The following is a 16,032-nucleotide window of genomic DNA, read 5'->3' on the forward strand; positions in this document are numbered from 1 at the left end:
GGCTGAGGTCAATTCCTTACAATATTGTAGAGAGAAACTCAAGCGTTCCTGACAGTTGTGGGATGGTCCCAGTGCAATGGTAGACAGTGGAATCACTGAATACTTTTGTAAATGAGAGATTTCAGTTTTTGATTCATTTTCACACTGTTGCTGTGGGTTATAGTTTGTACAGAGTTTGTATTTTAGACACAATAAAATACTTTTTTAAACCACTGTACAGTGGGGCAAAAAAGTATTTAGTCAGCCACCAATTGTGCAAGTTCTCCCACTTAAAAAGATGAGAGAGGCCTGTAATTTTCATCATAGGTGAAAATTACAGGCTACAACTATGAGAGACAAAATGAGAAAAAAAAATCCAGAATATCACATTTTTAAAGAATTTCTTTGCAAATTATGGTGGAAAATAAGTATTTGGTCAATAACAAAAGTTCATCTCAATACTTTGTTATATACCCTTTGTTGGCAATGACAGAGGTCAAACGTTTTCTGTAAGTCTTCACAAGGTTTTCACACACTGTTGCTGGTATTTTGGCCCATTCCTCCATGTAGATCTCCTCTAGAGCAGTGATGTTTTGGGGCTGATGCTGGGCAACACGGACTTTCAACTCCCTCCAAAGATTTTCTATGGGGTTGAGATCTGGAGACTGGCTTGGCCACTCCAGGACCTTGAAATGCTTCTTACGAAGCCACTCCTTCGTTGCCCAGGCGGTGTGTTTGGGATCATTGTCATGCTGAAAGACCCAGCCACGTTTCATCTTCAATGCCCTTGCTGATGGAAGGAGGTTTTCACTCAAAATCTCACGATACATGGCCCCATTCATTCTTTCCTTTACACAGATCAGTCGTCCTGGTCCCTCTGCAGAAAAACAGCCCCAAAGCATGATGTTTCCACCCCCATGCTACACAGTAGGTATGGTGTTCTTTGGATGCAACTCAGCATTCTTCCTCCTCCAAACACGACAAGTTGAGTTTCTACCAAAAAGTTCTATTTCAGTTTCATCTGACCATATGACATTCTCCCAATCCTCTTCTGGATCATCCAAATGCTTTCTAGCAAACTTCAGACGGGCCTGGACATGTACTGGCTTAAGCAGGGGGACACGTCTGGCACTGCAGGATTTGAGTCCCTCGCGGTGTAGTGTGTTACTGATGGTAGCCTTTGTTACTTTGGTCCCAGCTCTCTGCAGGTCATTCACTAGGTCCCCCCGTGTGGTTCTGGGATTTTTGCTCACCGCTCTTGTGATCATTTTGACCCCAGGGGGTGAGATCTTGCGTGGAGCCCCAGATGGAGGGAGATTATCAGTGGTCTTGTATGTCTTCCATTTTCTAATAATTGCTCCCACAGTTGATTTCTTCACACCAAGCTGCTTACCTATTGCAGATTCAGTCTTCCCTGCCTGGTGCAGGTCTACAGTTTTGTTTCTGGTGTCCTTTGACAGCTCTTTGGTCTTGGCCATAGTGGAGTTTGGAGTGTGACTGTTTGAGGTTGTGGACAGGTGTCTTTTATACTGATATCGAGTTCAAACAGGTGCCATTAATACAAGTATCGAGTGGAGGACAGAGGAGCCTCTTAAAGAAGTTACAGGTCTGTGAAAGCCAGAAATCTTGCTTGTTTGTAGGTGACCAAATACTTATTTTACCGAGGAATTTGCCAATTAATTCATTAAAAATCCTACAATGTGATTTCCTGGATTCTTTCCCCCCATTCTGTCTCTCATAGTTGAAGTGTACCTATGATGAAAATTACAGGCCTCTCTCATCTTTTTAAGTGGGAGAACTTGCACAATTGGTGGCTGACTAAATACTTTTTTGCCCCACTGTATGAGCATCATTTGAAACTAGAGTTCACAAATAAGTGGCGGATAGACTGAGACAAAGCATATCTGTCCATTGTCAGCTTTTTTGGGGGCTTATCAGTCATCTGTGGAGCACTTTGAGCTGGACAAGCCTGTATGAAAAAAACTATACAAATAAAGTTTGATTGATTGAAAATGTAGCCAAACATGACAGATGAAATGACCACCCCTCATACTTGGATGGTTTGTCTACTTTGCATTCACACCAGGACCTGGTGTTTTTAGATTCCTCCACCTGTAAATGACTCTGCAGCAGGAATCATTGAAAACAGTGTTTATTTCAACTTGGTACAACACCACCCAACTGTACAAATCACTTTTCAAAAATGACTAAACCCCCCCCCCCCCCCCCCCCCCCCGTCGTCGTCGTCTTCATTGCTCTGCACTTTCATAGACTTCAAATTTATACTGAATACCGTTCTCCTCCTGCAGCTCTTGTGGCACTCCTGGAAACCTGTGGGAGAAACAAGCCTTACTGTGCATGTCATCTGGTAAACACATTTAAGATTTTAAATAAATGCTTGCTGAATGAGGTTAATACAATGCTGATTTATGGCCCATTGATGAAAATACTATAACATTTATGTATCTGCAGTATTGCGAACTGGGTGTCCATGGTGAAAAACTTTCTGTATAAAGTTGCTGCTAATGCAAACTGAACATTTCCTACTTCTTCAACTTCACAATAAAAGTATTTCATTGACGAAACATGAGTTGACTTAAATGAAGTAGTCACAGGAAATTACTTTTGTCAGCAAAGGAAAAGGGTTTCATCTGCATTCACACCCAGCTCAAATGACTCTGCAGTAGAAACGAGTATTTATTGGCATTATTACAATATTATTAGAACCAAAAGACAATACGGACACAACTACAGTGCTGAACACGTATGCTGATCTTACTCTGGCAGTAGATGATATTTGTCTGGGCTGATTTCAGGGAGGAACGTATCACAGTCAAACTGCTTCAGGATTCGCGTGACGAACAGTCTCTTGGTCCCCGGGCTCTCCATCAACTCCTGGAAGCCCAAAGCAATCACAAGAATACTTACAGATAGAAACAGGGTGTTTATAAGCATAAGTGTGTATAGTTTAATTTCATCCTGAAATGGTTCTAACTAATAGCTGCAAAAATTAAAGCATTTGTGAAACATAAGTAAAATTCTCCTCTACTGTCAGAAAATGTTTACATATTGTAAAACACCCCATAACTTGTGAGCAGTGGGCACACTGGTGTTCCATGCAGTACCTTGTACAGAGAGCTGCCTCCTATTATCCACACCTGGTCGGCCTGGTCGGCCAACTCTTTGTCAACAAGCCTAAGAGCTGAGCTGAAGTCTGCCGCCAGGTGGTGTGCTCCTGCAGGGGGCGCTCTGGGGGAATTTTGGCAGTTGTATGAGATCATTGTTAAAACTGAGCATTACTTAATGTGAAGTAACATTTCACTTTAGCCCCTGTTGGCCCTACATAAAGAGGTTCATAAGCAGTGTAACATCTTGCTAATTTGCCTTAATGTTGTGTAGTGACTTAAAGGGTCAGTTCACCCAAATTACTACAAAACATTTTCTTTCTTCCACCATATTTCCTTAACATTAACCAAAGTGCTTCAGTTGCCTAAAGCTTACCACAGATGGAACTGTGGCTGTGAACCCTGATTTAACAGTCGTGTACATCCACAATCCACCCAAACCTCCTTGCATCTATGTTGCCGTTATTAAATGTAGCAATAATTTCTCTCTTTTTTTTTTTTCTTTTTTTTTAAAATGCTAATGAATGTAATCCAGCCAGTGATTACACTGCCACCACAACGTAATTGGAAAAAAAAAGGTTAATAGTGTATGAACATTAATTTGTATAAGACAGAGTTGCTGTAAAAGAAGTTAACAGAATCTTGAACTGAACAGAAAGCACTTCATACATTATGGAGTCTTTCTACAGCATTACATTTCATTCAGACACACTGTTGTGTGTCGGCATCAAGTGTGCTGCACATACTTGCACTCTCTGCTGAGGACGATGTTGATCCTGTTGTTCAAAGGTCTGTTCTTCTCTGGGATGGAAAACCACGTCTTCCTGCCCATGATCACGACATTCTGCTTGCCTGCAGGACAGCGAGGTTAGAGTCCTCTCCTTCATACAGGCAGCACTTCAAGAATTACAACGTTATCTTTGTGAAACTCTCCAGGATACAAATAATACTAACTTTTTCATAACATACTGTCTAATGTGCAAGTTGCTGATTTACTCTGGCCGTTACTTTTTCTACATGACAGATAAAAGGCACACAGACAGGGCTGGGTCAGGAATATAGATTATAAGGAATTCTGGTGGAGGTAAAGTTGTGGTAACAGCAGCTCCATCACCATATTACAAAATTTAAAGGGACACTCAAAATATGAATCTACCTCTTTTCGCTCTATTTGCAATGCAAATAGATATCTTAAGAAAGAAAAAATGATTGTGGCCCATAATGTGGATTAATTAGTAAATGTAATGTGATTCATTCACAGAGTTAGTAGCCATGCTGTTGTTTTGAGCTTGAGTGAAATATATTTTGCTCAGCAATAAAAAATATTCGGGGTGTCCTGTTGTTTTATAATTTTATGTTTTTTTCACCTCTGAAAGAAAGTTGTGACATCATTTGTGATCTGACATACCACAAATATACCGGTCAGACTGGGAATTACGTTACACTTAAAAGAAGAAACTGAGCTGACATAACCTATTGTATCTTAACCCACGTGATGAAAGTTATTCAAATGAGTCCAGAACACGAAGTGCAAAGTTTGTAAAAGCTTTGTACGCAGCAAATATCTCTGATGTATGAAACCATGCGCACGCCGATATTTGGGAGCATATGCACTCCTGTGTGCATCAGAGGAGTTGATTTTAAATAAATTTTACTTATAAATGTGTTACTTATCAAGAAGCCTGTCATCACCTGCAGCCTGTGGTCTGTTCCTGACTGAGCTGTGTGTGAGGATCATGAATCATGGGTCACCTTGTCACAATATTAGTCAGTCGCATTTGTACTTTTGTACCAAAATGTATGTGTATGTGTGTGTGTGTGTTGTTGATCGCTCTGATAACATCAGGGATATTGTCTCTGGCTGCTATTGTGCAAGTTGTACTGTGATATCAGCCTTATCAACAACATTGTATGAGAACTTTATAAACCTGTTCCCTTAATTCTGTGATTCGATGTGTCCTCTAATGAGTCCAAAGCTGCCATTGTTGTTTTGACATGTGTCCGACAGACTCGCAGGCCAGTCTCTTGTGTCAGCAGTCACTAAATGTGAAATGGAGATTAATGAAGTATTTCTGATTCTGATTATACTTTATACATCACCTGACAGCCTTACATCATATCACAGAGCCAATCTGAGCCATCACTAACTTTATAGGCAAAGTGGAGCTCCAAATCTTCATTAAGGAACAGGATGTATTATAAATGTGCTGTCACGTTATTGTGGTTACCATTACTTCAATTATTTCAATTCTCTCAGTAAACCTGGGGGAAATACGGTTATGTACAAAATACATTTCATCTTACACTATGTTGTGTTATCTACTTTACACCATAAGCTCCTGTTAATGACTCGCTGTCATGACAATAAAGTTCACTCAACTTTTTCTCAGTAAATCCTCTGGCTGTTCATCTGTGTGCTGACTAAACCCGTTTCATTCTCTCTATCCCAGCGCATTCTTCTCTCCTCTCACTCTCTCATGTTGAAACATGCCTGTATACTGTAAATGTTCAACTGTGACAAATAAAACTTCGACCTCTGAACCACTGGAAGCTGCGACAGTTTGATTTTAATTCACCCCAAAGCAAAGTGAATTAAAGTTACCTGTCGCATTTGAAGTCGCCGTCATCTTTCGGAAATGTTTGAACTCGTTACTATAAAAGAAGAACATGTAATTCAGTTACGTCCCTACTGCTGCTAAGGTCAAATGTTGTTAAAAATGCTAACAACAGGTTCAACACAACTCTGAAGCTCCCTGAAACTTTCACTCAACGTCTTATTATTTACATACTAACACTTACTTGAGGCGGACAGGATGCCAGGGCAGGTTTCCATTATAGCCAATGCCCAGGTCCGGACACACTGCCACAATACCGTTAAGGATGCGGGACATGGTGAGTGGACGAAACACTGGGTGAATATGCTCCGTTTCGTTAGACGCGTGTTTTCACCGCAGCTTCCCGCCAGCAGCTGTTACAAAAGCGTCATGAATCATTTGTTTGACTTCTTCTTCTTCTGCTTCCGCCTTCTTCCGGTTTTACGGAAGCCGACACGGTCGTCTCGTTATATCACTGCCATCTTATGGAGGTAAATAACTGACGGCAAAGTCAACTTTCTCCCACTGAAGACAATCTTTCGCCGGTCTTGTTATCCCGAATATCCTACAACTGTCATCTGCATTCGGTCAGGATCTAAAGGTTCAAATGTATCATTGCATCTTTTTTATATTTTATACATTTACATCGTTGATGTTTCAATGTCCTGTGCACAATCTCAAAGCCTTCTCCACATTACCAGGTATAAGAAGCTGGTTGGGAATTGGTGAATCTTTTAATATTTTGGTCTAAAAAAATATCCACAGTGTGAATTTTGGTGTTAAAATACCTACTTTATATATATTCCCAAGAAAATACCATGCAAAATCTCACTGTCCTCAATGGTAGCGACAGCCCAGTGTCTAACACTGAATTTAGCATTGTAAATATAAGAGTTGAGATGTTAAATGGGAAAAACTAGGTAACAGGATAAAGGCCTGTTTTAAAATTATACAGTAAATTTCTTACTGGTTACAACACTTAAACAAGTACAAAAAAAAATCTGTTTTATTGTAACTACCATGTCACAATCAGAACTGCAGCACAAAACTAAAAACAATGCACAAAAAATCATTTCTGACATAAAGCATCTCAGATGAAGATGTCAGAGCAGACAGAAGCTCTGACCCAACTCAGCATCATCTTCAGTGAGAACACAGCTGCCTCTACCTTCAAATGATTATCCAATATTCTGTGCCAATCCTAAGACATCAGTCCAAAATCTCCCACAGGTGATCAACTGGTTGGTGACCGTGAAGGTCATAGCATATGATTCACATCACTTTCATAATCATCACTATATTCAGTGACCTGTGAATGGGGATGTTGTCATCCTGTTTCTCCACTAATTTTCCTGGTCTTTCTTTTAATTTGTCACCCATTTGAGTTTGCTTCAGTCTCTGTCTGACAGTTGTCCCCTCAGCTTCAGCGGGTGATCTGACTGTGAATACAGCAGGGGCAGCTGTGCAGCGAATCATGAATGAAGAGATCACACTCCACACAGAACACACTGTGGCATGATGTACAGGTGAATACCTAGAAACAGAGAAAGAGAGGAAGAGAGAGCAGATATATCAAGGGGGAAGTGAAGCTGCAATGAATAAATTAATGCAAATACGCAGCTTTTACACTTAATATGTTTCTTCTTCTTCTTTTTAAATCAACCAGCTATTTATTACTATTTATTATTAAGTTCCATATAGTTGAGGGCACATGAGACAGACCAGAGTATGGGTAAATCCTACAGTTAATTGTGACAATAAATATAATAATGATTGGTGCATTCTGGTAACCAAGGCGTTAAGGCATTTAAAATTGGGGGAGTGTCCCCTTAAAGGAAAAAAGTACATTCTCCATCTGAAAATCCAGGCATACACTCTACTACTGTACTTACACTTTTATCCTTTAGTTCCCCCTGACAAGCTTGGCAGAACCTGAAACCAAATCACAACAGGTTTAAATACACAGCAGCACAGTATCTGTTGGTGAGTGTGTGAGTGTGTGAGTCACAGCCACCTGTCTCCCTGGAGCTCCTCCACAGATCTCTCTGTAAAGGCTTGGAGGGGGAAGAGGTGGTGGAAGGATCTGGCCAGATGGGGCGCCGACACCAGAGTCAAACCTTGGATACAATACACCACACACACACACACACACACACACACACACACACACACACACACACACACACACACACAGAAGTCAAAGCTATGTTAACACAACACAGTTTCATTCGAAGTTTCATTGAACCTTACACTGACACACACAACACAAACTGTATCCTCTCATCAAACTTACCACACACTTTACACTCCACAGGAAGCTCTGTGTACTTGGCGTGGCACTGTGGACAGAAGTACCCTCCCAGAGACAGACCTGGACCACCACCGCTGTCCAGATGACTAGGAGACACACAGCAGGAGCGGCACATTAAAAAGACATTTCACTCCAGTGCACGCTGGCTGCTCACAGTCCTGGCCACAGGGTTTAAATCACACTGTTCTCTACTCACGACATGCTGAATGAAGGCTTGGCATCCTGGTCAGTCAGAGCAGCAACTGTGTGTTGAGGAAAACCTGAGGAAGATGAGATTCAAATTCAGTGGATCTGGCACAAATATTCAGTAGATGCTTTTATGTCATAGATCATCCTAATAATTTAATAAGGAGGGAGAATGGCCATTATGAATGTATTTTAAGGAAACAAAAACATTTTAGTTACCTCCTAACCTAATTTGTGCTTGTGGTAAAATGAGGAAGGACTGTTTAAAGTGACTAAATGCTTTTGCTGCAATCCTTAGACTTTTTCAAATTCTAACAGCCCTCGCTCTCAGGAAAAAGGCAGAATGTCTCCAGACTTAGAGTGAGGTTGATGTCATTCTATATTTCTCTCACTGTCAGTAACACACATTAACATACCAAACCAACAATGTGTTATTCTGTCTCACAACAGTGTCTGACCCCCTACCCTGTCTGGGCACCAAGTCCATCCTTCATTAATAAAGGCCCAATAATTTCCTAAAAACAGCTAGGCCCTGTAGTTTTCAACAAACATTACTCAAACAGGAGGAAACAGTGCTTTTGTTGGGGAATATTTTCTGTGGTGCTTTACTCCACATTTAGGGGCTCGAGTGAGTATTTGGAGCAGCAGGACAGTGGAGGTGCTGGTAGATTTGCTGTGTCTAACACTTAGTGTCTGGTGTCTCTCTTTATGTGTCCAGTTAGGTTAGAAACAGAGGAGATCATTCTTTACTGAACAGGAGGATGGTATCTCTACACTGACCCATGCGTATTAAAGAGCATTCAGATGAGGAGCTGGCTGGAGGAGGTTTGACATGCATCATCAGAAGCTCTTTGAAGTGACTCTCATCCAGGATAACGTGGTACAAGCCGCCTGTCTCCCTGGTCAACACCGTACACACCCGGACCTCTGCTGACAGGCCAATTACTGACACCCGCACCTTCAGAGACCTGAGGGTCTGACAGGGGAGGAACACGGTTACTAGTGACTGAATCTCTTTGGAGCAGGAGAAGGAGACCAGAAATGCAGTGAAGAAAAAGAGTTATATCTAGTTAAATATACAATACACCTAACAGCTGCACTGCTCATCAGCTATTCAGTGGACACTGATGACTGTGGAGCCCTCGGTAAGAGTGTGACTTCACCTTGATTAGCTCCGAGATGTTGACTGGGTCACATGTGGTGAGGCTGCTGAGGATTATCAAGATCTCCCGGCTCGTGTGTCCAGGCATGTGCCTTCACAGAGACAAGCATGAGCATGAGTGAGATTCAGTAATATCACAGAAGCCAAACTGAAACATCAACGCTGCAGAACCTACTTGAGGGACTGTACGGCCAGGTTGAGGGAGTTGTACAGGGACGGCTCTCCTGCACACACAGTGTCCACTGCCTTCTTCAGGGCAGCAATGTGTTTTTTTGGATTTCCTGTGGTGAAACAAGACAACACATCTCACCATGTTAAAGCTGCACCAGGTAACTTCACAGAATAGAGGCTGTAGCAAACATTTGCAAAACATCTAACACCACAACACCAAAGTGACTTTCTCTGGACGGAATGATGCTCACTGCTGATTAAAAAGATGGAGACACATAGCTCATCTATGGTCTTAGTATTAATGTATCAATAAGTATTAGTATTCATGTATTAATATGACTCTGCTGCAGTAACTATTTTTTAAAATGAGAATCCCTAACATTGATAACTTGTCCTTATCGGTAAGAAAGATAAAGCAAAAACATTTTCACCACTCTGAGGGAAGCTGAAGAAGAGAAAAATATATGCTGAAGTTCAAATACTGAGCATAAGCATAAGCATAACGTTGAGTGGGGGAGTCTAACATTAGCAGTTTGTGTGACCCTCACCTGTCAGGTCAGTCAACTTCTCAGCCCTTTTATTCTTTGTGGTGATGATGCCCACCTGAAGAAACAATACACGTGGTTAGGTCACATGACAGCCATCAGCAGTGTGTTGAAGTAGTAACAGTGATGGTCCATTTGTTCGCTGTCTGAACACTTCACCCCACATGAGTGTAATTTGGTGGTTAGACGGTGTAATGTGAATGCTTGTTGGAGAAGTGGACGAATGGCTAATCTCTGTCTTGTTGTAAACAATGGCAATGAAGTAATCTGATCAAAGGTTCTGTAAACGATCTTCACCACCACTAGATGTCACACTAGACCACGATTATCTCAGACCAAAATAAATGCTTTGTCAGCTCCACCTCCAGGATCTGTTCTGATGGTCCACTGGCCAACCAGGATTTGATCCGGTAGTTCCCTTTCATAGCATTCGTTTTGCGTCTCACTATGGGAATGCCTCCTGTGTGACCTCATCAGAACGGAGCCTCATGAACAAGGACAATGTCCAGGCGAGAGGTAGGGGTTTGAGAGCTGGTGCTCACAGTCACAAATTATTCCATTTCAGTGCTCTGTGATGGTGGTTTTGTCCTTTTGACAGCACCTTATTGAGAAGGGCAAGGCTTTCTCCACCATTTAAGTCTACCTCTCCATATTGGTTTCAATGGAAAGACGGTGGGTCAGCATCCTTTGGTGTGTCGATTCATGAAGGGTGCACGCTGCAAAATGCTTACTTCTAGACCACTGGAGCCCGCATGGGACCCTCCCACTGTACTAGACACTCCGGTCCCTCCTTTGAACCACTGGATCAGGTAGAGCTGGCTGCTTTTTATCCCCCACCTTTCTCCTCTGAGGAGCACCGGCATTTGCATACTCTGTGTCCAGTTTGTGCACTACAAAATTATTTAGATAGGACACAGGGTTTCAGACAACTCTGGCACACTCCATCCTCAGTGCAGGCTCTGAATGTGGATCCTCTCAATTAAGATGCCACTGAGGACAGCTCTCTTCTTTACAGGCTTGTCTGGCAACCCAGGAGTCAGTATTTCTCCCATAGTGAAACACGAAACGAATGATATGAAAGAGAACCTTAGGTTGTGGACGTAACCCTGGTTCTCTGATTAGCATGAGGGAGTGTCTCACCAGACCCCCCTCCTTGCTGTGCAGAGGTAAGCTTGTTCTGAATGACAACTGACACTATGTCAGCCTAATATATAGGAGGAGGGTACCTTGCCCTCCTGACATAGTCGTCACAATGTTATTTGTGCTTCTGATGAGGTCACGTTTTCCCATAGTGGGACAAACACTATCCATAACCTAAAGTTCTCCATGACCAGTCCGCCTGGGCAGAGGTACAACAAGAAGGGACTCGTGCACTAATATGCACGATCTGCCATCCCTGGCACCAAAAAACAGAACTCAGATTACAACACATACAGAGGGGTTGTGACGGTGTGATGGCTTTACATAGAAAATAGACTGAACTATACAGAACCTTTAAAATACGGTCAAATCACACCTGACAATAAGTAATTGGTTACACAAAAATAGCATTACTGGTTCATTGCATGGCTTATACAATATAGTTACAGTCTTGGGAAATCATATTAATATCATGAAGTCTTAAAAACTAAATACAAGAACTAAAGGTGTTAAACTGTGTTTGAAGGTCTTGTATCACCATGAGAGAACTCTTGGCCAAAAGTAGTTGTCAGTGTAGTGACAGGGTCAGGAACCCTACTGTGTATTTATGATGGTGCTACCCTCACTACTTTTATCATTATACAAGAACATAACGTTTTCTCTAATAAACTAATGTAAACTTGTTGTGTTCCAACGAGAGGTGAAGGGATTTAAATGTAAAGTCTTAACACAACTCAGTGAAAAACATGCACAGAATTCATGACCGTATAAACTTACCTGACTGATGGGGTTTTGGTCAAAATACTCATCAACAAAAGCTTCCATCAGCTGCAAAGGAAAGGCGAAAGGAGACGGTGTTTTACAGATCATCATAGTGTATGCCTGCTCTCGTACAGTGTGATGGGTTTGCTACAGAAATTACCTTTAGCGTAGAGGTGAGGCGGTTTGGTTTCAAGTCCTGGTCTTCCATGCTTCTCGAACAGTCAATCACCAAATAGAGGTGACGCATCTAGAGAACAGGACACCATTTAACATCTCCAAGTTTTTTGTAATGATAGATTTTAAACATGAGATTTTATTTTTCTAATAACAAAGTATCCATAAACAGGACTTTGTTTTATGCTAACACTGGGTGCATTCACAAGAACAGTCATTACCACTGACTTACTGCTGTGCTATTGTCTGTTGATGATTGTGTTATATACAACATTAACCAAAAGTGTAATCGGGTATTTATGTAAAAGTAACACTGTGTAGCTGTTGCCACCATGTTGCTCTAAGAGACCTTCAGGCTTAGAACCATTCAGACAATGAATGAAGCCTAAGACTGAACTCACTCACCATCCCAAGCCTCACTTGTTCATGGCTCTCTATCACCCTATGAGACAAACAAAGCAACAGATTAGTTTGTAGAAACAAGAACATTTTAGAGAACTAACTGTTTCCTTCTGGGAACTGACCAGTCAAGAGTTCTGATATAACAATGAATACAGCAGCAAGGGGAAAATGTTCCACCCACAATATCGTAGAGCATACATTACTCTTAGAAGGTAGAGCATGGGAATAAAAATGCATTTAAACTAACTGATTCAAAAGTGCAATACTTAATATGTTGTAGTGCTTGTTATAACTATGTTACTCTTGTTATAATAATGAGTGAGAATCATTTACAGTACACCATAGCAAACAAGTGCCTAAAAGCAGAACTCCACCACTGTTTTTGTCGTCTTAAAAGTTATTGTTCAGTCATTCTCTTGTGTCTTTGTACTTGTCAGACAATCAAAACACACACATGCAAACACACACACACACACACACACACACACACAAACACACGTACGCGCACACACACACACACACACACACACACACACACACACACACACACACACCTTTTCCTTTTGGACTGGAACAGGATCTCTTCCACTGTGGCTTTGAGTGAGCCAGATTCATCCTCCTTCAGCACCTCCCTGTAGGACAATACATATACAGTAACCAAGCACTTTATTAGGAACACCTGTACACCTGCTTATTCATACAAACAGTTAGTAATGTGGCAGCAGTGCAATACATAAAATCATAGAGATAAAGGTGAGATCATTAATTCATGTTCACATCAAACATCAGAATGTAACAACAACAGAACTTTGAACATGTTGATACCAGACAGGGTGGTTTGAGTATCTCTGAAACAACAGAACAGCAGCTCTGGACGGAGATGCTGTCAAAGGAATGGTCAGACTGGTTTGAGCTGACAGAACAGCTAGGGTTACTTAGATAACCACAGAAACCTGAGGCTGCAGAGGACACAGACTTAACAACACTGGAGAACTGGAGACTTTAAAAACGTCGACTGGTCTGATGAATCTGGATTTCTGCTGAGGCAGCAGGTGGAAGGGTCAGAATTCATCATCAACAACATGAATCCATGGACCCAACCTGCTTTGTGTCAACAATCCAGACCAGTGGTGATGGTGGTGTAATGGTGCGGGGAATATTTTCTCTGCTTTTCATCCAAAACAGTTACATGATAATAACAGTAATAGTATTATTAAGTAAATAAGTACAAGTTTTATTCCAGTTGTAACTTTTAATTCATGGTTTCACATATAGTCCCTCTAAACGTCTGTGGTTGGAAAGAGTCGTGTGCAGCACTGCAGCAGTGAAACCAGACCAGAACCGTCAGAGAGAAGAGATCTGTGTTGCGAGATCTCGCAAGAGTGTGTTGCTGAGACAGAGACAGGTCTGAAGAAAGTTAATTCTCTCCTGATATGTCAGTCTGAAAACTGGCATTTTAATGTTAGATTTTTCAGAAAGATCTATGGCTGGTAAAAAATGTATCCAATATTTATTTCTGTGACTACAGGGAGAATGAATCATAGTCTGTGATCACGTTCACTTCTCCCACTGTAATGAATAGACTAAGACCTGCTGCTGGTCTCCTAAAAGGGCAGAGAGGTGGAGAAACCCTCATGACACAGTTACAGGAAATTATTGAAAATGAATCGTCTCGGTTTCTCAACTGTCTCTGATTTGAATGCCACAGCATAATGTCAAGATATCAACACGGACCTGAATCTCAAAAGAATGAATCCAACATCTTGTGGAATCCATGCCACGAAGAACTGAGGCTGTGTTGAGAGCAAAGGGAGGCTTCAACCAGAATTAGTTTGTTTTTTTGTTTTTTTAAAAGTACTTGGTGAGTGTATGCCACAAGGTTGCATCAAATGTAACAAATATCTCAAGCTGAAAAATCTCTCTCTTAGTTTAACAGTCTTACCATGTCCTCTCATAGCCCCCTTCCCAGCGCTTGGCTCTCTCTGGTTCTTCATCCATTATGTCTCCCAGCCAGAAATTCAACAGACGATAACAGCAAAACTGGGAGACTGGGAAACAACAGCCTCACATTAATACACAAGTCTGCTGCATCTAAAACTGGTTGGTGAATTATCTACATGCCGAATACTGTGTATCAGAGGACAGAATGATTCCATGGGAATCTAGGAGGTAAGCAGTAAAGGCAAATAAACAACACATTTATTCAGTTGCAAGTATACTGAATAGAATTTGGTATCCACCCTAAACAACCGTCTAAGGCTTCTTGTATTTGCTGACCTTTCTGATAACCAAAAACATTATGCAAATCTCGTTATTTCAAATTAAACCTTGCACATGGATAAAGTAAAGTGACAACTTGAAGTCATTACCTTTCCAACAGTTAGCTAGCTAACAATTCCGCTAACGGACGTTGTTGGGAGTTGTTAAAGTAATTCAAGGTACTAGCGTGAACAATGCTAAGATGCCTATCATCTAAATAGGTACTATCTAGTTATTGTATGTGATATGACTTACTATCTAACTACTACAATTGTACCTTCAATACCGGTGGTGCAACGGACTTCTCTTCCGGAAGGAAACGTGTGCTGTTTCTAGAGGCAGATATTTCGTCAGTTCATTCTCACGTAGTACACATAGGCTGTATCTAAGGTAGTACACTGTTTTTGAGTGCAGCCTCTCAGCACTGTGTCCAATGTTCGTTTCCGTCAGAGACAGTGGAGAACATGATGTCTGGTGAAGGAGGGAGACGATTCATTTCCAACTATTTCCTGTGATTGAGTCACGTGGTTTTATATACAGAGTAGGGTCTCCCCCCCTCCCCTCCTCTACGAGACCAGCGGCAGGTCTGACTCTATTCAGTCTAGCGGGAGAAGTGAACGTGATCATAGATTATGACCGATTCTTTCTCCCTTTAGTCACCGAAATAAATGTGGATCAATTTTTCACAAGCTACAGATCTTCCGAACATTCTGACATCAAAATGTCATTTTCAGACCAACAGATCAGGAGAAAGATTTACTTTATTCGGGACCTGTTTGTCTCTCAGCAAAACACTCTCGCGAGATCTCGCAACACGATCTCGTCTCTGTCGGTTGTGTTCGGTCTAGGTTTCACTGCTGCTGACGTCCGACGACGCTTTCCAATTACAGAAATTTGGAGGGACTTATATATGAAACATAGACTGTATTATAAATAGATATGAATTAAAAGTGAAAACTTCAATAAAACTTTGCTTAATAATATTATGACTGTTACTGTCATTTGGCTGTTTTTGGGAAACAGTGTTATTAGACTGAAGAGATATTGTACTGGGTTGATCACATATTAAGCCGGCGGATAAAAACGAGCGGCAAAATCTGGCACAAATTCATAGTCTCTAGTGCTGTGATATCACAACCGCCCCCACTTAGGACGTTAAAGGTTTTAGTTTTAATAATACGAGTTTCTCGTTGATAACTAATATTTTATTTACGTAGATCAT

General features: G+C 41.3%; 2 protein-coding genes across 5 annotated transcripts; both read right to left on the minus strand.

The window, feature by feature from the left end:
• Positions 1-2,207: 2,207 nt before the first annotated feature.
• dhfr (dihydrofolate reductase) lies at positions 2,208-6,143 on the minus strand. The gene is made up of 6 exons (XM_071481874.1): positions 5,904-6,143; positions 5,707-5,756; positions 3,851-3,956; positions 3,105-3,228; positions 2,759-2,874; positions 2,208-2,310 (listed from the first exon to the last, which is right to left on the minus strand). Exons 1-6 carry the CDS (start codon positions 5,993-5,995, stop codon positions 2,229-2,231), a joined length of 570 nt encoding a protein of 189 aa, XP_071337975.1. The 5' UTR covers positions 5,996-6,143; the 3' UTR covers positions 2,208-2,228.
• Positions 6,144-6,686: 543 nt separating this feature from the next.
• On the minus strand, positions 6,687-15,344 carry gtf2h2 (general transcription factor IIH, polypeptide 2). 4 transcript variants are annotated; one of them, XM_071481870.1, is made up of 15 exons: positions 15,088-15,344; positions 14,494-14,599; positions 13,106-13,183; positions 12,555-12,591; positions 12,136-12,222; positions 11,991-12,041; positions 10,077-10,131; positions 9,533-9,638; positions 9,359-9,449; positions 8,976-9,171; positions 8,206-8,269; positions 7,992-8,095; positions 7,713-7,815; positions 7,591-7,630; positions 6,687-7,232 (listed from the first exon to the last, which is right to left on the minus strand). In XM_071481870.1, the coding sequence occupies exons 2-15, from the start codon at positions 14,547-14,549 to the stop codon at positions 7,122-7,124; spliced, it is 1,179 nt and encodes a 392-aa protein (XP_071337971.1). In that variant the 5' UTR covers positions 14,550-14,599; positions 15,088-15,344; the 3' UTR covers positions 6,687-7,121. The 4 variants fall into 4 exon arrangements, with proteins under 4 accessions (XP_071337971.1, XP_071337972.1, XP_071337974.1 ...); XM_071481871.1 differs by having other exon boundaries at positions 14,921-15,344; XM_071481873.1 differs by having other exon boundaries at positions 6,970-7,232; positions 15,097-15,344.
• Positions 15,345-16,032: the final 688 nt, after the last annotated feature.

This window comes from Trachinotus anak, unplaced genomic scaffold (genome assembly GCF_046630095.1).
Source record: "Trachinotus anak isolate AG129_WGS33_773 ecotype Australia unplaced genomic scaffold, CSIRO_AGI_Tana_v1 ptg000008l, whole genome shotgun sequence".
NCBI classification, from domain to species: Eukaryota; Metazoa; Chordata; class Actinopteri; order Carangiformes; family Carangidae; genus Trachinotus; species Trachinotus anak.

What these genes read in the sequence shown, in the direction of transcription:
- dhfr (XM_071481874.1), bottom strand. Translation starts at nt 5,995, where the DNA reads ATGTCCCGCATCCTTAACGGTATTGTGGCAGTGTGTCCGGACCTGGGC. An exon ending in GTCCTCAGCAGAGAGTGCAA is followed by an intron (nt 3,229 to 3,850) that starts GTATGTGCAGCA and finishes AAATTCCCCCAG; the next exon opens with AGCGCCCCCTGCAGGAGCAC. An exon ending in GAGGCAGCTCTCTGTACAAG is followed by an intron (nt 2,875 to 3,104) that starts GTACTGCATGGA and finishes TTGGGCTTCCAG; the next exon opens with GAGTTGATGGAGAGCCCGGG.
- gtf2h2 (XM_071481870.1), bottom strand. Translation starts at nt 14,549, where the DNA reads ATGGATGAAGAACCAGAGAGAGCCAAGCGCTGGGAAGGGGGCTATGAG. An exon ending in TTCCAGTCCAAAAGGAAAAG is followed by an intron (nt 12,592 to 13,105) that starts GTGTGTGTGTGT and finishes TTTGTCTCATAG; the next exon opens with GGTGATAGAGAGCCATGAAC. An exon ending in ACATCTCGGAGCTAATCAAG is followed by an intron (nt 9,172 to 9,358) that starts GTGAAGTCACAC and finishes CTCCCCTGTCAG; the next exon opens with ACCCTCAGGTCTCTGAAGGT.